The sequence below is a fragment of the Podarcis bocagei genome (assembly GCF_964188305.1).
Source record: "Podarcis bocagei genome assembly, chromosome: 5".
Taxonomy (NCBI): Eukaryota; Metazoa; Chordata; class Lepidosauria; order Squamata; family Lacertidae; genus Podarcis; species Podarcis bocagei.
The window spans coordinates 68806511-68824709 of NC_138129.1; the positions used below are offsets into that span (position 1 = coordinate 68806511).

The 18199-nt window shown below is 40.6% G+C and overlaps 1 protein-coding gene across 1 annotated transcript in view; it reads right to left on the reverse strand.

Annotated features, from left to right (window-relative positions):
• The window catches only part of PIGK (phosphatidylinositol glycan anchor biosynthesis class K), a 96772-nt gene that overhangs the window by 73440 nt on the left and 5133 nt on the right, over positions 1–18199 (reverse strand). The window contains exons 4-9 of the mRNA XM_081193851.1: positions 9618–9753; positions 7523–7634; positions 6297–6393; positions 5408–5525; positions 4612–4722; positions 755–927 (exon numbers count right to left, since the gene is read on the reverse strand). Of these exons, the coding sequence (XP_081049977.1) occupies positions 755–927; positions 4612–4722; positions 5408–5525; positions 6297–6393; positions 7523–7634; positions 9618–9753 (747 nt within the window). The remainder of the gene's footprint in view (positions 1–754; positions 928–4611; positions 4723–5407; positions 5526–6296; positions 6394–7522; positions 7635–9617; positions 9754–18199) is intronic.

The following is an 18199-nucleotide window of genomic DNA, read 5'->3' on the forward strand; positions in this document are numbered from 1 at the left end:
TGTAGCTCATTCATATATGTAGCTCATTCATCAAATGATGCCTTGTGAACTGCCAAACTGCTTCTACAGAAAATATTGAGGTCCCTGTGGTGTTTGACCTGATTCACACATGCAAATCACCGATCAAGTTTGAAGTATGCCTGTGTGATCTCACCCCAGGAGACCTTTCTAGTCCTCTATGCATAGGGCTAGTAATGGACATACTGGTATCTTAGCACAATACTGGTGTCCCCCTCTGCACCACAGACTTTTAAGTGCATCTGTTTGAGGGGGTTTATTGGTTTGTTTTGCTTTTGTTTTATTATGTATTTTGTGATTTCATTTCCTATTTTTATGTTGTGAACCACCCTGTGATCTTCAGATGAATGGTGTAATACAAAGTTAATAATAATAATAAAATAATAATGCTTCCATTGAAATCATTTGCATTGTCTTTCATTTCTTCCATGTAGCAATTTATCTTCTATTTATCCACAACCCCTACAGCCCCTGTGGCTCCCACAACAAAAGCACAAATACCAAAGTTAATATTCACAATAGAAAACAATTCATAAAACGAGCAATAATTTCTGCAAGTGCCATTCTAAGCACTGCCCACTGTTGCTTAGTAGGAACACCAAGCAGGTTTATACACACATTAACATTCCCAACCCAAACACACACACACGACTTAAACTCTTAGAAAAATAACAAATGCCTCGAAATTTTTTTTGCGTAATCAAGTCAAAACTTGGAAATAAAATAAGCAAGATACCTGGTCTCCTGAGGTGCTAAATTAGGATCCAGAGAAATGGTCTCCGTTGTAATTTCTACTTTTCGTACACTTCCAAAGAAATCAGTTATCAGAACATTTTCAGGATCTCTTTGAAACAGATCTGTCCGATGTCCAGGTGTAGACACACACAAACTTTTAGGGCACACCTGAAACTATATAAAGGAGGCAAATGTGCATTGGTCAAAACAGGTGCTTGCCCCAATACTACACTGGTAGGTGAGGGAGAGTCAAAGGGAAAACAATTGTTGACACTGTGTTCATTTCTATTGAATGTAATGGTCAGTAAATATGGTCAACGGCAAGCCTGAAGACTTTGCAACTTACCAAGCTTAATGCAGCCCACCGGCAACATCCAGGTTTTCATTCTGCTTTATTGATGCGCTACTGTTCTGCTTTTAATGCCAAAGCCAAGCACACATTTCCCAGATTAACCTAAATCAGGGGTGGCTAACCTTCAGCCTTCACCATGTTGTTCAGCTCCTACTCTCCCACCCCCAACTGATAAGAAAAATGGCCATGCTTGCTGGGGACTTGGAGTCAACATCTGGACCGCCATAGGTTAGCCATCCCTGACCCAGATTAAAATTACTTCTGTGCCACTTCTTAGTGACTTCAAGTCACTTAAAATAACTAAGCTACCTTAGTAGGTAGGTAGCTGCCATGATAACGGATCAAAACAAAGCTTGCAGTGCTCAATTAATTGGGCACGTCTCCAAATTTACCCACACATTTTCCAACCTTCCATTTCATGTCCTCCACTTGACTCGCCTCCACTCCTCAGCTTGGTGCATGTCAAAGCTTTAAACCAAGGTTTGATGCAACAGCAAACAAAGGTTTGCCCCTACCAGGTACCGAAAGAGTAAACGACGGCTTGTAAGGGAAGAAGAGAATGTGTGCACAAAGGACAAGATCGCAGGAGCCAAACCATCTTTTACAAAGAGTTTACCAACCCCTGTGCATGTGTAGTTAGAAAGAAGTCCTACTGTGTTCAGTGAAGCCTAACCCCAGAGGCACATGACACTGCAGCCTTAGTTTCCCCTAAATAAAAATTAACGTAGAACTTAAAGCCATGAAAGGAAATGGCTTGGAAATCTGTCCCACCACCAGCAAGTTACAGACTAAAATTTCTAACTGGTATATCGTTTTCATACTGCCTTCGAGATGGCAGCTTAAAGGCTTGATTATTGTAATTCACTCTACATGGGGCTGCCCTTGAAGCTGACCCAGAAACTCCAGCGGGTGCAGAATGCCACGGTGAGACTCCTTATGGGGTCCTCGCCATGGGATCCCATTCATCCAGTGCTATACCAGCTGCACTGGCTACTGGTGGAGTACAGGATCAGGTTTAAGGTGCTGGTTTTAACCTTTAAAGCCCTATACAGCCTAGTACCCTCGTACCTACAGGACTGCCTCTCCTGGTATGCCCCATGGAGGACCTTATGGCCCACAAATAATAACATCTTGGAGGTCCCGAGCCTTAAGGAGATTAGACTGGCCCCAGCCCCCGCCTGGTGGAACACTCTGTCACAAGAGACCAGGGTCCTGCAGGATTTGACATCTTTCTGCAGGGCCTGCAAGATGGAGCTGTTCCGCCAGGCCTTTGGTTGGGGTTCAGTCTGACTCCCTCTCCCCTTTTATAAGAACTTGCATGAAAGTAGCCTCCCAATTTTTCTCACAGGCTCATATAAGTTCAGCACAAACTAATCTGTGGGTTGCCATCTGATTGGATTTTATTCTGATCCTGATCTGATTTTAGGATGTATTTTAATTAATTGCCTGATTTTACGTTAATGTGTTATACATTTGTTGTTAGCCGCTCTGAGCCTGGTTTTGGCCGGGAAGGGCGGGGTATAAATAAAAATTATTATTATTATTATACTTGCTCACTGCTGCTGAATTCCACAGACTATGAATTCCACAGACTACAAAGTATAGCAGCCAATCTGATCAAAATTGCAAGATCAACTTAGTATTGTGCTACTTGGCTTGTACTCAAGATTCCTTATATCCCATACTTGTGCCTTGTTAAGATAGCATTTGGCTGCAATTTAAAAATAAAAAGCTTTGTCCTCGCTGTAGTAAGAAGGCTGAGTATTAGTCACTGCCTCTGTTCTGTGTCACTACCAAACCTGTCAGCGTGGGCTGCTTATTGCAAAATTAATGCCATCTTATTGAACAATAATACTGCACCAATCTCCATAGACAAAATGCTGGTAAATTCTTTCAAACAGCTGTGTATTCTATTATCAAAATAATCAAATATTATATATCCACTCCACAATTCTTATCTTTTAAAAGAGCATGCCAGTAACCCTTAATGTAAACTAAAACCCATCTCTAGAATCTGCAAGACAGGATATAAATGCATTACATGGACCTCAAAATCTCTCAAGAGAGGCTACATTATAGACATGCAAAGGTATTTGAGGCATGTTATACCCAATCCACTGGGATGCGCATTTTGCTCCCTTCCATTGCTGTACCATATAATCTGATTATACTTATGCAGTCAGGTTACTTTTAAGGTATGCAATGCTAGTCCTACTCAGAGGAGACCCATTTAAATTAATAGACAGGACTAACTTAGGTTCCTTATTTTTTAGTGGGTCTACTCTGAGTAGGACATAGCTGACTACAAACAAGGGAAGCAGAGTATCTCATTTCAGTGCCTATTTTTTTAGCCTTGTTTCATGCGTTTGGATCATGTTAGAAAAAACAGCGCTAGGACCGAGACTTGACTGCCTATCCCAACAGCATCAATTGAAGTTTTTCAGCATATGCAGGTCAACTTGTCTCATCAGTGTCTCCAAACACATGCAGAAGGCACCAATGTGTCATTGCACTTGGGCTCCATAAATCAGACGTTAAGAATGGCCTCTACTAATCGGCTATGATGTGACTGCCTAGCAGATTTTTTAGTCTTGATTTTTTAAATAAATATCAGTAGCTGGTATAGCCTTAGGGTAGTACTGTATCTGAATAAGTTGTACTGAGTGAAGACCCACTGGAATCCTGATTAACTTAAGTAAACTGATTTCAATGAGTCTCTTCCAAGTAGGACATATATTGGATATCACTATTTATACTAATTTATAATAATTACAGATTAAGTCCTACTGAACTCAGGAGGGACTTGTTTCTGAGTAAACATGCTTGGGACTGCACTGTTAATTCTGCCCTACTTATGAAGCTCCCTGAAGGCTTTTTGTCCAACCTTTCTAATACTGCCTATACTGACAGGATGCAGCTCTCCAGCAGAGGTCTTTCTTACCACCTTCTATCTGATCCTGTTGGAGATTACAGGGATTAAAGCAGGGATCCTCTAGATGAAAAGCATGCCCCCCCCCAAAATGGATCTGTGGCCCCTTTTCCAAGCTGTGATTAGCTTTTATTGGCAGCAAACATAACTGCAGATAGGGTTAATAAGAATTTCCACTGAGTCCAGGAACTGAAACAAGAGCTCTGAAGCTTAGCTCAAGTTACTCGTTTTTACAATAATTAAACTGAAAGGCAGCATTGCATATAGTGGACCAATGGCTTGCAAAACTTCAGTGTTTAATGGCATTAAATCAAAACATAGCTTTATTGCCAAGATTCAATGGCCTAATGGAATTAGTTTCTTTAATTGTGCAGTATATAAAATGTTAGATTGAAAGCTAAATCAGGTAAGCTTGGGCAAGTCTGATTCTCAATCTCACAACTAAAAAAAATATGAATAATCTCATCCAGGCTGGGAAACAGGTGGTTGTAAAAAAAGGGTTATATTAATTAAATGCAGCAGCCTTGCAAAAGTTGTGGTAGAAACCACTTGATAAAGCCAGTTAACTAGTACTTACAAGGTCATTCATATTGGTCTGGCTAGCTGGATGGATTTCTTCCAAGAACTCCAAGACATAAAATGTGTATCTGTCCATCAAATGAACTCCAATCCCAAGATCTGGTTGATGCTTAAAAATCAAAGCACAGAAATATTTGTGAAGCACATTCAGTGACAATCGTATTCAGAACTAAGGACTGAGGTGAAAAGTCCCACATCGATTGCATGCTTGTAAGTTACCCTCTGTGGACAGTCTAATTATCCAAAATGCAATAACTAATCATTAAAAAGCTATTGTGAGAATCCATTTTTTTAAAAAAATTGCTTCTTCTACTATGATGTGCTGCCCAATTGCTTAGAACAGCTTCTCCAACCTGCTGCCCGCAAGATGTTTTGAATTACAACTCCCATCATCGTTGTCCGTTGGTCATGCTGACGGAAGTTGAAGGCCCCAACAAAAAAAGTATCTTGGAAATGCTGCCACTGATCAAATAAATGCCCCCCCCCACTCCCACAATTTTGTCCACCAACCATGTCATAGTCCTACTTTCTGTTTAAACTCATTTATCATTCCACATGCTAGCCTTCATTTCTCTACAGTATTGCTCTCTATATCTAAAAAACCCCCAAATTAGACGCAAAACATGCGCCAGGGGAACAATATCTTCTACTGAATACATTCAGGCAGACTTGTTTATACAGTAGCATTTGTTTAAAGCACCAAATCTGTTAAAGGGCAGAGATTTTCATTACAGAATTCCAAACCTCCAGCATCCATATATTATTAACTAATACAATTAAAGCTATACACTTACTGAAAGTGAGTCTTCTCCAACTTGGCTACTAGCCAAAGCCATTATATTGGGAGAATAAAATCGTTCATACATGGATGCACCTTGGCACGTATCAATGATAAACAGCAACTCATTATACCTGGAAGAAAACAAATACATTTTGTGTCTACCATTTTTTAAAATAAATCATGGCCATTATTCCTATGGCTCCTAAAGGTCATCAACACTTTTGATTAGGAGCCATCGAAGATTTCAATCCTATCCCAGACTTAGTTCCAGGGCTTTTTTTCAGTAGGAATTTTCTGCAACTCAGTTCCGGCACCTCTCAGATGGGTGCCATTGTGATTTCTAAGAGAAAGAGGGAGGCGGTCATGGTGAGTTCTGGCACCTCTTTTTCTAGAAAAATAGCACCACTTAGTTCTATACAGACATGTATAGGATTCCACTGTTCATGTCCTGAAAAAACTAGCAAAATGGGATGGTTGTAAGTTACCCTCTGTGGTATAGATGATAGATAGATAGATAGATAGATAGATAGATAGATAGATGATAGATAGATTAGATAGATTGATATAATGTATTTGTATACTAGCAGTGCCATGTATATATGTATATATGTATATATGTATATGTGTGTGTGTGTGTGTGTGTGTGTGTGTGCACTGCTAGTTTCTGCTTAAGAGAAGTTCCATTGTAATGTGTTCACAGCCCCATGAGTTCATTCCTGATCCAATAAGATCAAATAGAAGAAACCTAAAGGGAATAATGACTGGATTCATTAATAGTATGCCTCTATTCATTTTCATAAGGTTGTAAACAGACTGTTAGGCAATTGCCTCTAGGAAAACTGGAGGAGATAGTAAAAATGAATGTGCATCATTTATTCAGAAATGAGAGAGCAAAAGTTTACCTCCTTTTCTGCCACATTTGTTCAAAGGCATCTGCAAGCTCTACATTTGTGATTTCTTCAGAATCCTGAAATTTCAAGAAACCATTCCCACCATGACCTTGGGAGGAAAAAGCATAAATTAAATTGACATGTTCTAAAAGCTAAAGCAACATCACATAAATACGCTTTCTTAGTCATTCATCATGAAGAATTCATTATGGAGATAAAAGGTAGAGAAGAAAGAAACAATTCAAAGAGCACCAGAGTTCAGCCTCAGCAAGCTGAGACTGAGTAGGCTTTAACAGTATCATATCTGTATAAACCATTCCCTTTTGTATAGACCACTATTTTTCTTTCATGAGACATACAAATTTCCTTTTGAACTGCGAGTTCCTCTTCCCCAGTCTAACCAGTGAAGGTGTAGCATAACAAACTCCTCAATACTAGAAAGATCTCTAGTTCTTGAATATGGGGAGACTACATATCTTCTTACATATAGTAAATGTAAGAGTGTTGTCATGCAGTCACCACAGGAGGATATGCAGTGCCACATAGATTTGCATAAAAACAGGATGCGCAACAGGAGCGGAGGAATAGACATGTGGGGTAGTCTGAATGCAAGGGAGAGTTGAGAAAGTGGAGGAGGAGGAGAGGGGAAGGAAGTAGAGATGAAAATCGGGATACAAAGTTGGGCTGCAGAATAGGAGGGCATGGTGACTGTATAACTGGATGGAAGCTGAAAAGGGTGCTTAGTAGTTGCAAAGAAGAAATTCATTGTTGAAGGAAGAAGTTCAGGAGAAGTTGAGGAATTCACTCAATGTCTCTTCACAGTTAAACTGACCAATTTCAAAAAGTCACTAGTGTATCACCCCAGCTGTGGGCCCTGGTATACATCACATGCATTGCAGTTACACAAATTACACAATGGCTTTCTTTCTGACTCATGGATACAAGCTAAATGTGGTCCTCTGTACTTAACAGGAAGACCATTAAAATCATCATTCTGGTAATGTCCCTCTAAATAGACTTTTTTTGGTATGTTCAGCATATGACTTGAATTGATTTATTTTGCAATTAGTTTGATATAACCATTCGCCTTCATAACTCTAGCAAACCTACTACAAGAAAAGCCATTCAGCAAGGTGAAGGATTCTGCTCTGAATGGAACAGACCTCTCTGACAGGCATTGCTCTAAATATGTTCAGTGCAAAGATCACAATGCAAAATGTTGAAGGAAATACAATTACCTGTCATATATATAAGAATATTGCTTCTGTCGTCAGAAAGCAGACGCTTTGAGCGAGGTGCGCTGGCTGGGATTCTGCCCGTTAATACTCGCAGAAAATTTTCCACAGTAACCTAAACACAGAAGATCATCATCCTTTCTAACTATCTTATACCCTACATTTTAATACATACCCTCCCTCCCAAAGACGTGTTGTCATATAAAACAGCCACTAATGTCTAGGACAGTTCATTAATAGACCAGTAGATTTGACTGCAATACCAAACCTCACAATCCCCCATCGTACAATTTCTTCTTCATAAAATTCAAAACTTTTTATCACTGAAGAATAATAAAGCTTACAGCTGAAACACATGATATCTGGTACCTGGCTACCACCATTTCAGTCTTCCTAATGTGCCTTCATTGATTTAAACACCTGTCACACTGTGTGGCTCTATCTATGTGGAACGACTTGCGTATCTGCTTACCAAGCAACATTACTATGCGTTACCATGGCAAAATGTTAATAAATATATTTTGAGACTTACAATCCCTCAGAGGCTGAAAGAAAATAAGATTCTTGTGGTAGAAACGTTTGATCAGAGATTGTCCATCTGGCCAGCAATTTGGGGGGGGGGGCAGAGAAACTTACAAAAAAAACCTAATCTGCTATGTTTGTATACAGATTCAGAAGGCTCAGAAAGTGCTCACACAAATCAGGCTCATGACGGCTGTTTAACTAAACCCAAAATCTGAACACAGTGAGAGATAACATATTCTCTTCTGAGAAGTTCGATTGGCAGACACGAAATCGTCTTTCCCCCCTCCCCCGACAGAAATATTATTGTTTAATCCAGGCAACAATAGGATGCTTGCTCTGCTGCTTGCTTGGAAGCCTGCAAATTATTGCAGCTGCCATGTACTCAATTCCTCTAAGAGATATGCCTAGGGTCAAAACTTTATACCTGTGCCCAATTATAAACAATGGGAAACCCAACATCTCATTTCCTTGAGGAACCTGAAAACACCAAAGACATACCCGCCCCATTGATTAACTTTTCAATTGTCCAGAGTGATTTGGTGTGCTAAAACATTTTGTTATCAGAGCTCATGAAGTGCCTAAAGTACTCTCATTACTAAATAACCCTCTCATTTTGTATGAGAGTTTGAATAATCTCCAACTTGCTCATTATGTTGAAGAATGGCTCTGCAGCTCAAGAATATACACATTCTCAGCAAGAAAATCCAATTCACTTTGGAGTTATTTCCTCCCTAAGCTCTCTTCCCCCTGCCTCGAACCAAGGCAGCATTAAGACTTCACACTGGTGAGGAATTCCTTGAGCAATGAAAATAATTATAATCTAGGCCTCCAATTCTAAAACACACAAAATATATTTTAAAGCCTTTAGGCTTTTTTATTATTCCAAATACAATTACAGGATTATGAAATTTACACCTGCCTGGTCAGCTAAGATGAAGACAATCAATTCCAAGTGACAAGCATTTGTAAACAGCCAGAAAGCAGACTCCCCCACCATCTCTCTTTTCAAGCCATTAAAATGGCAAAGCAACTAGCACTGGTATATGTGGGTTAGGAATCTTGGAAGACTTGTTTTCAAAATTGGTATAATATGGCCTTGGGAAACCCATGCTTCATTCTCAAGCTCTATTACCTCTGTTATGTTAGGAAATGTTAGTAAAGTTTAATAGACACAGTTCAAATGTCAGTGTAAAATAATACTTAGCAAATGCTACTTGTTCTAAGCACTAAAAAAAACCCCCAATTGTTAATAAAGTGTTATAGATTTTCAACAAAGCAATGCTGCCATGCAAGATAACAGAACTGTTACTTCCCAGTATCACATATTGGTGATACTGTTGATACAGTTCCTGAAGCAGTGGTTCAAGATTTTGAGGGACCAAATGGTAGAACTTTATTTCAACACATACCTAGTGGCTCTAGAAATAATTCCCTCTAGTTTCTTGACACAAACGGACCTCCCACCCTTTGAGCAGGCAAACTATCAATACACACATGTCCTCCTCAACCTATTAGTGTGTCCCAGTTCACCAAGTTGGCAAACACTCAATTCAGGATTTTTTTCATACTTTACCTCATAGCTTCGGTAATCCACTTCCACGTCATCTCCATAGACATTCAGTTCCATGTTTTTGTGACTAAAAACAGTAGCTGGGCTTGGATTTCGTGGGTTGCATGCCATATCATCTGCCAGCATCAAGACTATATGGCTGGTGGAAAAATAAAAGAATTTTAGTTATGGCCAAGTCATACATGTTGTCAAACTGAACAGGGTGGTTGCAACAAAAAAACGCTGTCAATAATTGGAACACCCATCAAATGCACTCTAGCTGTTAAAAAATCAAAGTGCAAACTGCCTGCTTTGAAAGGCAACTTATCGGTTTTTAAATCCTGCTTTATGTGCAAGACTATTTTGTGACTAAGCAGACACACATAGAGAACCAAAAGCAACATTAAGAAGTTAAGAAGGGTAATGTTATTTTGACAACAAAGGACAAGGTGCTCAGTTCCATTTCAATCCACAAAAACTAAAGGCAGTTTAGAAATTGTTTCAAACGCAAATAGGTGCTGGGTCACCCTGAAAATGAATCTGTGCAGATCAATCAGTTGTGTTTGTTCTGCCTATTGGTCTTGTCTCGCTTAGTCACTGCAGTATCATTAGTGCAGTACCAACACAGGCAGGAAACAAAACTCAACGATGGAGCATTGGCTCTGCATGCTTAAGGCTCTGGATTAAATCCCCGGCTCCGCGTTTTAGATGGACAGACTAACCAGATTTACATTTCTCAGATAGCTTCAGGAATGAACAAGGAAACCAAAGCACATGTCCCTTCTGGCCACAAAATGTACATTCAGGTCCCTGCGTGGTAACGGGCTACTCCAAGTAGGCTCATTTAAACCAATGGACTTGTTAGTCTCAACTAACTCAAATCCGTTGATTTCAGCTCGTGGAATTCAGCATTGCATTCTTCCCATCATTTTCTCTGAACAAGCCTTCCAGCTTGCCAGACAGAACGATCCCCTATCCTCCACCCACACATGGAACTGAGGAGCCAATTTTGGAGAGCAGGGAGGGAAGAATGAGAAAAGCTAAGTCCATGAGCAAGGCCTTCCACTGATGGGAGGCCGGTTAGGTGAATTCTGCCCAATATTCTGATATAGTCAGACACTGCCTCCTGTTTGTTTCAGTTCAACTTGTCTTAAATACAAATCATTGTACATAATTATCCTCTATTCCCCTGCTTCTATCAGGCAACAGCTATGATGTGCAATCCTTTCCTTTTGTGACATCTTTCACTTACAAAAATTCAGAAAACTGCTATTCGCCCATGACATATGTGAAATCATAAATGTGATTTAATTATAATTCTATTATGGTATGAATTAGGTAAGGTAAAGGTAAATGGACCCCCGACCGTTAAGTCCAGTCGCGGATGACTCTGGGGTTGCGGCACTCATCTGACCGAGGGAGCTGGCATTTTTCCGCAGACAGCTTCAGGGCCATGTGGTCAGCATGACTAAGCCGCTTCTGGTGAACCAGAGCGGCTCATGGAAATGCTGTTTACCTTCCCGCTGGAGCGGTACCTATTTATCTACTTGCACTTTGAGGTGCTTTCGAACTGCTAGGTTGGCAGGAGCAGGGACCGAGCAACGGGAGTTCACCCCGTCGTGGGGATTCGAACTGCCGACCTTCTGATTGGCAAGCCCAAGGCTCTGTGACCACAGCACCACCCGCATCCCCATGCATTAGGTAATCATGTTGAAAATTGTTTTATTTTAAAACCATTTTTAATTTAATAATAATAATGCAAATCATCATCTCCATTCCCTTCCTTCTAACCAAAAGCAGTTTAAGGGACTTGGATAATTTAGAAAAGTAGGGCACCTGCTTTATGCGCCAAAGGTCCCAGGATGATTTCCCCCCCTTCACTGGGTAGAGCTGGGAATGTTGGTTATTACTCAAAAGATGTACCATATTTTTCGCTCTATAAGACGTACCAGACCACAAGACGCACCTAGTTTTTGGAGGAGGAAAACAAGAAAAAAAATATTCTGAATCTCAGAAGCCAGAACAGCAAGAGGGATCGCTGCGCAGTGAAAGCAGCAATCCCTCTTGCTGTTCTGGCTTCTGGGATAGCTGCACAGCCTGCATTCGCTCCATAAGACGCACACACATTTCCCCTTACTTTTTAGGAGGGAAAAAGTGAGTCTTATAGAGCAAAAAATACGGTAACTATCATAGATGCAGTGGAGGCTGCTCCTTTAGCGCAAATGGGGGAATGGGGCACTGCCGCACCTAACTCTAGTCTCCCCTCAGACATTCTGCCTCCACAGGAGGAGGATTGGGACACAACTAGAACTAATTGTCTCCCACCTGCCACTGGCTCTGGTCCACCTACCACAGGTCACGTTTCCTTCTAACCTACCAGTCCTAATGGGGACCAGGAACCACTGCATACATGGTACTGAGCAGGGAGTATGAGCTGACAAGCAGAATATGAGCTAGTCCCTGATCGGTGTGCCAAACCTGTTTGCCTCGGTCATGATTTGGCCAGGAGACAACGGGTTGATCTATCAATATCCAAATTGGCTGACTGCAAGTGACAATGCAGGCTACTTTCCCACTGCTACACAAACACACATCTGGCCTCACCCTCTGCTGAAGGGGAATCCTCAATTTGTGCAGACTTTTTACCTCTCCGGCACTTTCCCCTGTCTAACACTTTTCATTTTCTTCTTTCGATTTACTCCATCGCAGCCAAGGAACACAGGTAAATGTCACCAACTCAGCCACATCTGTTTTGGCTTGGAAAACATACCATCATCCCCAAAAAGCATTGTCTGGTCTAAGGGAAGCTACCTGGCAAATGGCTAAGCTTGCAGACTGCCCTGCCCTCCCCCCCGCCCGGACTAAGAATGATTGACATATGCAAATGACAACTCTATGCAACTTGGTCCCACTTGATTGCTTTTGGATGTGCATACTACTCAGAAAAGGGGACTTGCAGATGTTCATAAATTTGGGTGGGATTGTTCCTGAAGTATGACATTGCTAAACAGACTGGGGACTTTGCAATTAGGGAAATAATTTAAGTCTGATAACGTAGAATTTATTAAGCTGAAAGACGTGTCCAACGTTGTACCATCCTATTATCTACCAAAGAACAGCCATTATCATTGTACTGAATATATTCCCAATGATTAGATGCAATCTAATTTTATTCTGCTGTGTTGCATAACAGAAGGGGAGGAATACATACTCTGGAAAGTGGGAGCACAATGCGGTGTGTCAACAAGCAAAAAGCTTGTTTGTAACTAAAAATCATTTTCCTAACTGCTTTTATGGCTAAATGACAAGACAGGTTTTCTTTTGAAGCTCTAAAAAACCATGCATTTCTTCAGGTGGAAAGTCTTTTTTCTTAAGTAATAATAAAAAACCACTTTCAACAATTGATGTCCTGTTTATAAAAAAGTAAATACAGGTTGAATTTATCTTTGGTTCCTGATGACAAGTGAGTGAGTTGTGGACTTAACACTGCCACACGCAGACAAAAAGACATCTTTGGTCAGGTTCTACTCCCATCAACTGCAACCTGACAGCAGCCATTACATCAGGTTGTACTGGAGGAGGGAGGAGGAGGGATTTAGGACCACTCCTTCATCACAGCGAGAAACCAGAAACTTTTTGTGCCTCCTCTCCTTGAACTTTTCCACTTGCACTTGCACTGGTCATCAGAAAAACCTGCAAACAACTTGACTTGAGTTTGCTTAGTTCCTCTTCCCTCCCAAGCCATTTCCCTTTTCATCCTGTCTTTTTAGATTGTAAAGCCCAAGGGGCAAGGGCTGCTTTAGTTTTTTAACATTCTGTGTTTCTTTCATGCTAAAGTGCAAGATATTTTTAAAAAGAACTTTGAACAAATAAAGTAAACAAATGTGATCTTTTATCTGCTTTGGAATCTGCCATTAATTTCAGGCACTGTATCTGTTGGCTTGTACTCAGTCTGTGTTGTGTTCTAGTTTCTTATGCCTTGTTAATGGCTCCTCAGTCAGGCTATCAGATTGAAAAAAGGAAGCAAAAGGCCATCTAAAACAAAGAAGACTGGGCAAGATCATAAAGTTGTCCAGACTCGGGGAAGTGTTTTATTTTACTTTGTGTTTATTGGCTTGCATGAAGGAAAAGCTTTGCTTAGTCACTACTTTGGATGTGGAACAGTCATCGAAGTAGGAAGGGTTTCCTCTGATAGACCTCGCAACCTACCTCACAAATGTACGATAAATACCTTTTTCTTTAAATACCTTTTTCTTTTTGCAATAATATATGGGCCTGAATATAGCCACTAGACCATGACAATGTGTTGTTTAGTTAGCAAGCCTTGCTGTCATCCAGAACTAGCTTCGGACCTATTGCTTTCTGAATATGCACTGTGGTTGGTGATAAGATTCTAGACATGAGACATATTCTAGACATAAGCTTGAACCTTAATACATGTGGACAGAACTCTGCTCATTAAGCATTGGTTTGCCAGCCTCTCCTCTCCACTACAGCACCAATAAAAAGGCACCCATTGGGGCTGGGACACACACACACAAACAGGAAGTTGAAGGGGGGAGACCTTTGGGTATAGGGCAGTATAGAAAATAAATACATACATACATCATACATACATACAAAGCTACAGCAGTGGGAGGGGAGAAGTCAAGAAAAATAAACAGAAAGGAAAGCAACTTTCTTCTCAAAACAGTGTTGGATCCAAGTTACTATTTGCTCACTATATTTGTATGATTAATTTATGACATATATATATATATATATATATATATATATATATATATATATGCATCTGCTTCACTTTACATATTCTAATAGAGCCTTTCCTTTCTGATCTCAAAAGTGCACAGATAATCAACACAGTCACAGTTATTAACTCCCTAATAACTTTCCAGGGACGCAGGTGGCGCTGTGGGTAAAAGCCTCAGCGCCTAGGGCTTGCCGATCGAAAGGTCGGCGGTTCGAATCCCTGCGGCGGGGTGCGCTCCCGTCGTTCGGTCCCAGCGCCTGCCAACCTAGCAGTTCGAAAGCACCTCCGGGTGCAAGTAGATAAATAGGGACCGCTTACCAGCGGGAAGGTAAACGGCGTTTCCGTGTGCGGCTCTGGTTCGCCAGAGCAGCGATGTCACGCTGGCCACGTGACCCGGAAGTGTCTTCGGACAGCGCTGGCCCACGGCCTCTTGAGTGAGATGGGCGCACAACCCTAGAGTCTGGCAAGACTGGCCCGTACGGGCAGGGGTACCTTTACCTTTTAATAACTTTCCACAGAAAGATATATTGAAATTCTACATTATTTCCCCTCCAAAAACATAACCACTTAAGCACAGTAAGCTGTTCTCAGAGCAGGAAAATGATAAATGTGATAAAGCTTTCATGTTTCAAAATAATAACTCATAGATAAGCCTCCAATATGCTCAGTTTCCATATATTTCCTTTTTTAAAAAAAAAGAAATTAAAAAATGGAGAGGCCAGGAACACTCAACTCTCATTATAGCTCCGCATAAATAGCATGGAATCTATGCTAATGAGATAAAGTATGCAGATACAAATAGAAAGGGGCATAATTAGGCTCCCCCCAAAAAGATCCTATATTTTTTATAACCACATAATTTGAGCAAGCCAACTATGAAGCTTATCACTACATGCAGATGCCAGGTTGGACGGAGGTCAATGTCTGGAAGTTGCCTTCGCAAGCAAGACCAAAAAATTAATTAACACCTCTAAATGTTGGCCAACAATACGCTTTTATCATACTGATTTTGAATGTTATTGCTACTTTGGCCAAATTTTCATGTTCATTTTCCAGATGGCGCAGTCACTTCAATCTCTGATTGACTCAGAGTTCTAAAGTGCAAGGCAGCGTCTTCAGGGCACACCAAAACTAAAAAATCTTACCACATGGGGTGCACCAGAAGTGTTCGCACACACAAGAATCCTAGTTTAAGAAGAGAATCCAGCCTTTTGAAACACCCACGTGTATGTCACTGCTTAGAGCCAGTATTGGGCTGCCAATATCTGCAATCTGGGAATTGGACTGGACTAAACAATGTTTCATAATTAAGGATCTCATCCAATTACATTTAATAGGGAAAAAATTAATGATTGTTCTTTTAACTAATTACCCTATTAAAATGATTTCTACAATATTTCAACACAGAAGACGATTTCAGACAATGTAATGTGCTAATGAGCCAACAGTTATAGAACTTATTGTTCAGAAACTCATCTTACGCTTTATGCACACAATTATGTCATTGTTTTCTGGATTAATCAATCCAGAATTAGTATTTTCCTCATCCCACTTCAGCTGTACTTGCAAACAACCAGGCTGAAAGAACACACAAGCCATTACAAGAATGTTTTTGGCTAGGGCCAGATCACCAGGTCACTTCTTGTGCCACCATCTGATAACCTTCACAACAGAAACACTCCTGTGACATTCCGGTTTGGACATCATTAACAAATAATCCTTCCTGGGGAGGGAGTTCCAACTAATACCCACATTTTTCAATCTGGCAGTGGTGGATTTACTAGCTAATCCAATTAATTATTTCAGCCTTACTGAAAATGTTAAGTTGGCGTATTTCTCAAAGCCAAAGGATGATTCTTCTTTTTAATTTTACATGTTTTTCCACCCATCTTTTCGACTAAAAGACAGAAAATTAAAACACGACTTAAAAATTGGCAGCTAGCTGCTGAAAGAGGAAACAAACTGCACTGACAGCCACCTGAGGGAAAGGCTGTTTTTGAAGCAGGGTGTCTTCACAAACTTCCTTGAAGACGGATGAATGCAAACCTTGAAATAGGATATTCCATAGGGAGTGTATTATAGCCCAGGGTTAGCCAAGATGGTGCTCTTCAGATGCTGTTGCACTTTCACTCCCATCGTTTTTGATCACAGGCGTGCCAGCTCAGGCTGATGAGAGCTGGGAGTCCAAAAACATCTGGAAGGCACAATGTTGGCTAAAAATGGTTTGGGGCAGTGTGCTGGCTACCAAGGAACCCGACCAGCATCCCTTTTGTGGGATGCCCACCTGGCGAGGTGCCTTGGTCTCCCTCAGTGCTGCTTTTCAGGAGTATTTCACAGACATTCCTCTTCACCCAGGCATCTGATAATTAAAAGATACTGATCCTTGCAACCCTGTAATCAAATGTCTTTTTAAAATGTTTATGATTTAGTGATGTATTTGTAGCCCTGGACTCCTTCAGTAGGCAGTCCGGTACATACACTGAACAAATAAAAATAATATTTGTAAAATGATTTTATTTCACTAAATTTGTATACCAGTTGATTGTAAAACAGAATAAAAAAGACTCAAAGCTGTTTACAAAAGGATAAAACCATAACATCAGGAAAAAATTACAACGCATTAAAACACACACATACAGTTAAAATACGGCTCACATAATTTGGGGGCATTGCATTGCAAGTTTCTCTAGGATCACCCTACTGAAGATAACAGCACAACATGATGTCCTGATTCACACTGAAAACTGTATTCCGAACCGGAGCGTCTCCCTAAGCCTAAGGAGACACAAGTGAAGCTGAGGAAAGGCAAGATGAAAGCGACTTTCTGAAGAAGTCAACAGAGCTAATTCATGCTGCCAGGCCTGAAACAACTTATTATAGTGAGTGTTCATTTTGAGTTTAGAGGGTCCTCCAGCATAACAACATCTGCCTTTTTATTTTCTCTTGCAATCCGATCCTAAATATTATTATTAGCTTGCAAGTTCAGTGGGGCTCACCTTCTTCTGTAAGGCATGCCTAGTCCTAATGTTGGACTATGACCAGGGAGACCAGGTTTCAAAACCCCGATAGGCCATTAAGAATAATATGGGGGAGGGGTGAGCCATGAATACCACTTTGTGCACCTAAGTGGAAAGACGGGATACAAATGCAATAATAAATAATATAAGAGGAGGCTCAAATCTGACTCCCACTTTTGAGAACTGCTAAAATATTTTACTTTCGCGCGCACGCGCACACACACGAATATGAAAGCCCTTTTGGAGCTTTGGTATACTTTTTTCAATAAAAAGTAGGTGACAGTTTTCCCATCCCCATCCACCAAGTACTCACTGTTTGTTTTTATGAAAACGCCCAAGTCTCTAATTATACATCAGAGCAAGTGTGTAATAAAAAAGGCTATTTTTGTAGCAAACTTTTGCAATGCAAAGAAGAAGATAAGATTTGTGTTTTCGGTGGATACAGGTTTAAGAGGATGGGAGTGAAGAGGAGGAAAAAGTCCTGGGGGCAGGGAATCAAACTGCAGAATTCTAAATGGACACAAAGCAGGACGAAGTAACAGGACACCAGCATTTCATCTAGAATAGAATATTCCACCAAAACGTTAGCTGTCACACTCCTAAAGAAACAGCACCCTGTCATGTTGCTACCAAGGAATGTAGAGAATCTTCTAAACATAATTAAAACAAGGCCATCAATTCTGCAACCTTATGGTCACTCTAAAAGGACAAAACCGAGGCTAAAAATCAGTTTGGGAATTTCCCACAAGAGCATTTTGAAGGAAAAACAACACAAGCAGTTCCAACAAGATTTGCTCTTCAAAAATCTACCACACCAAATTCTCAAAATGATTTCTGGA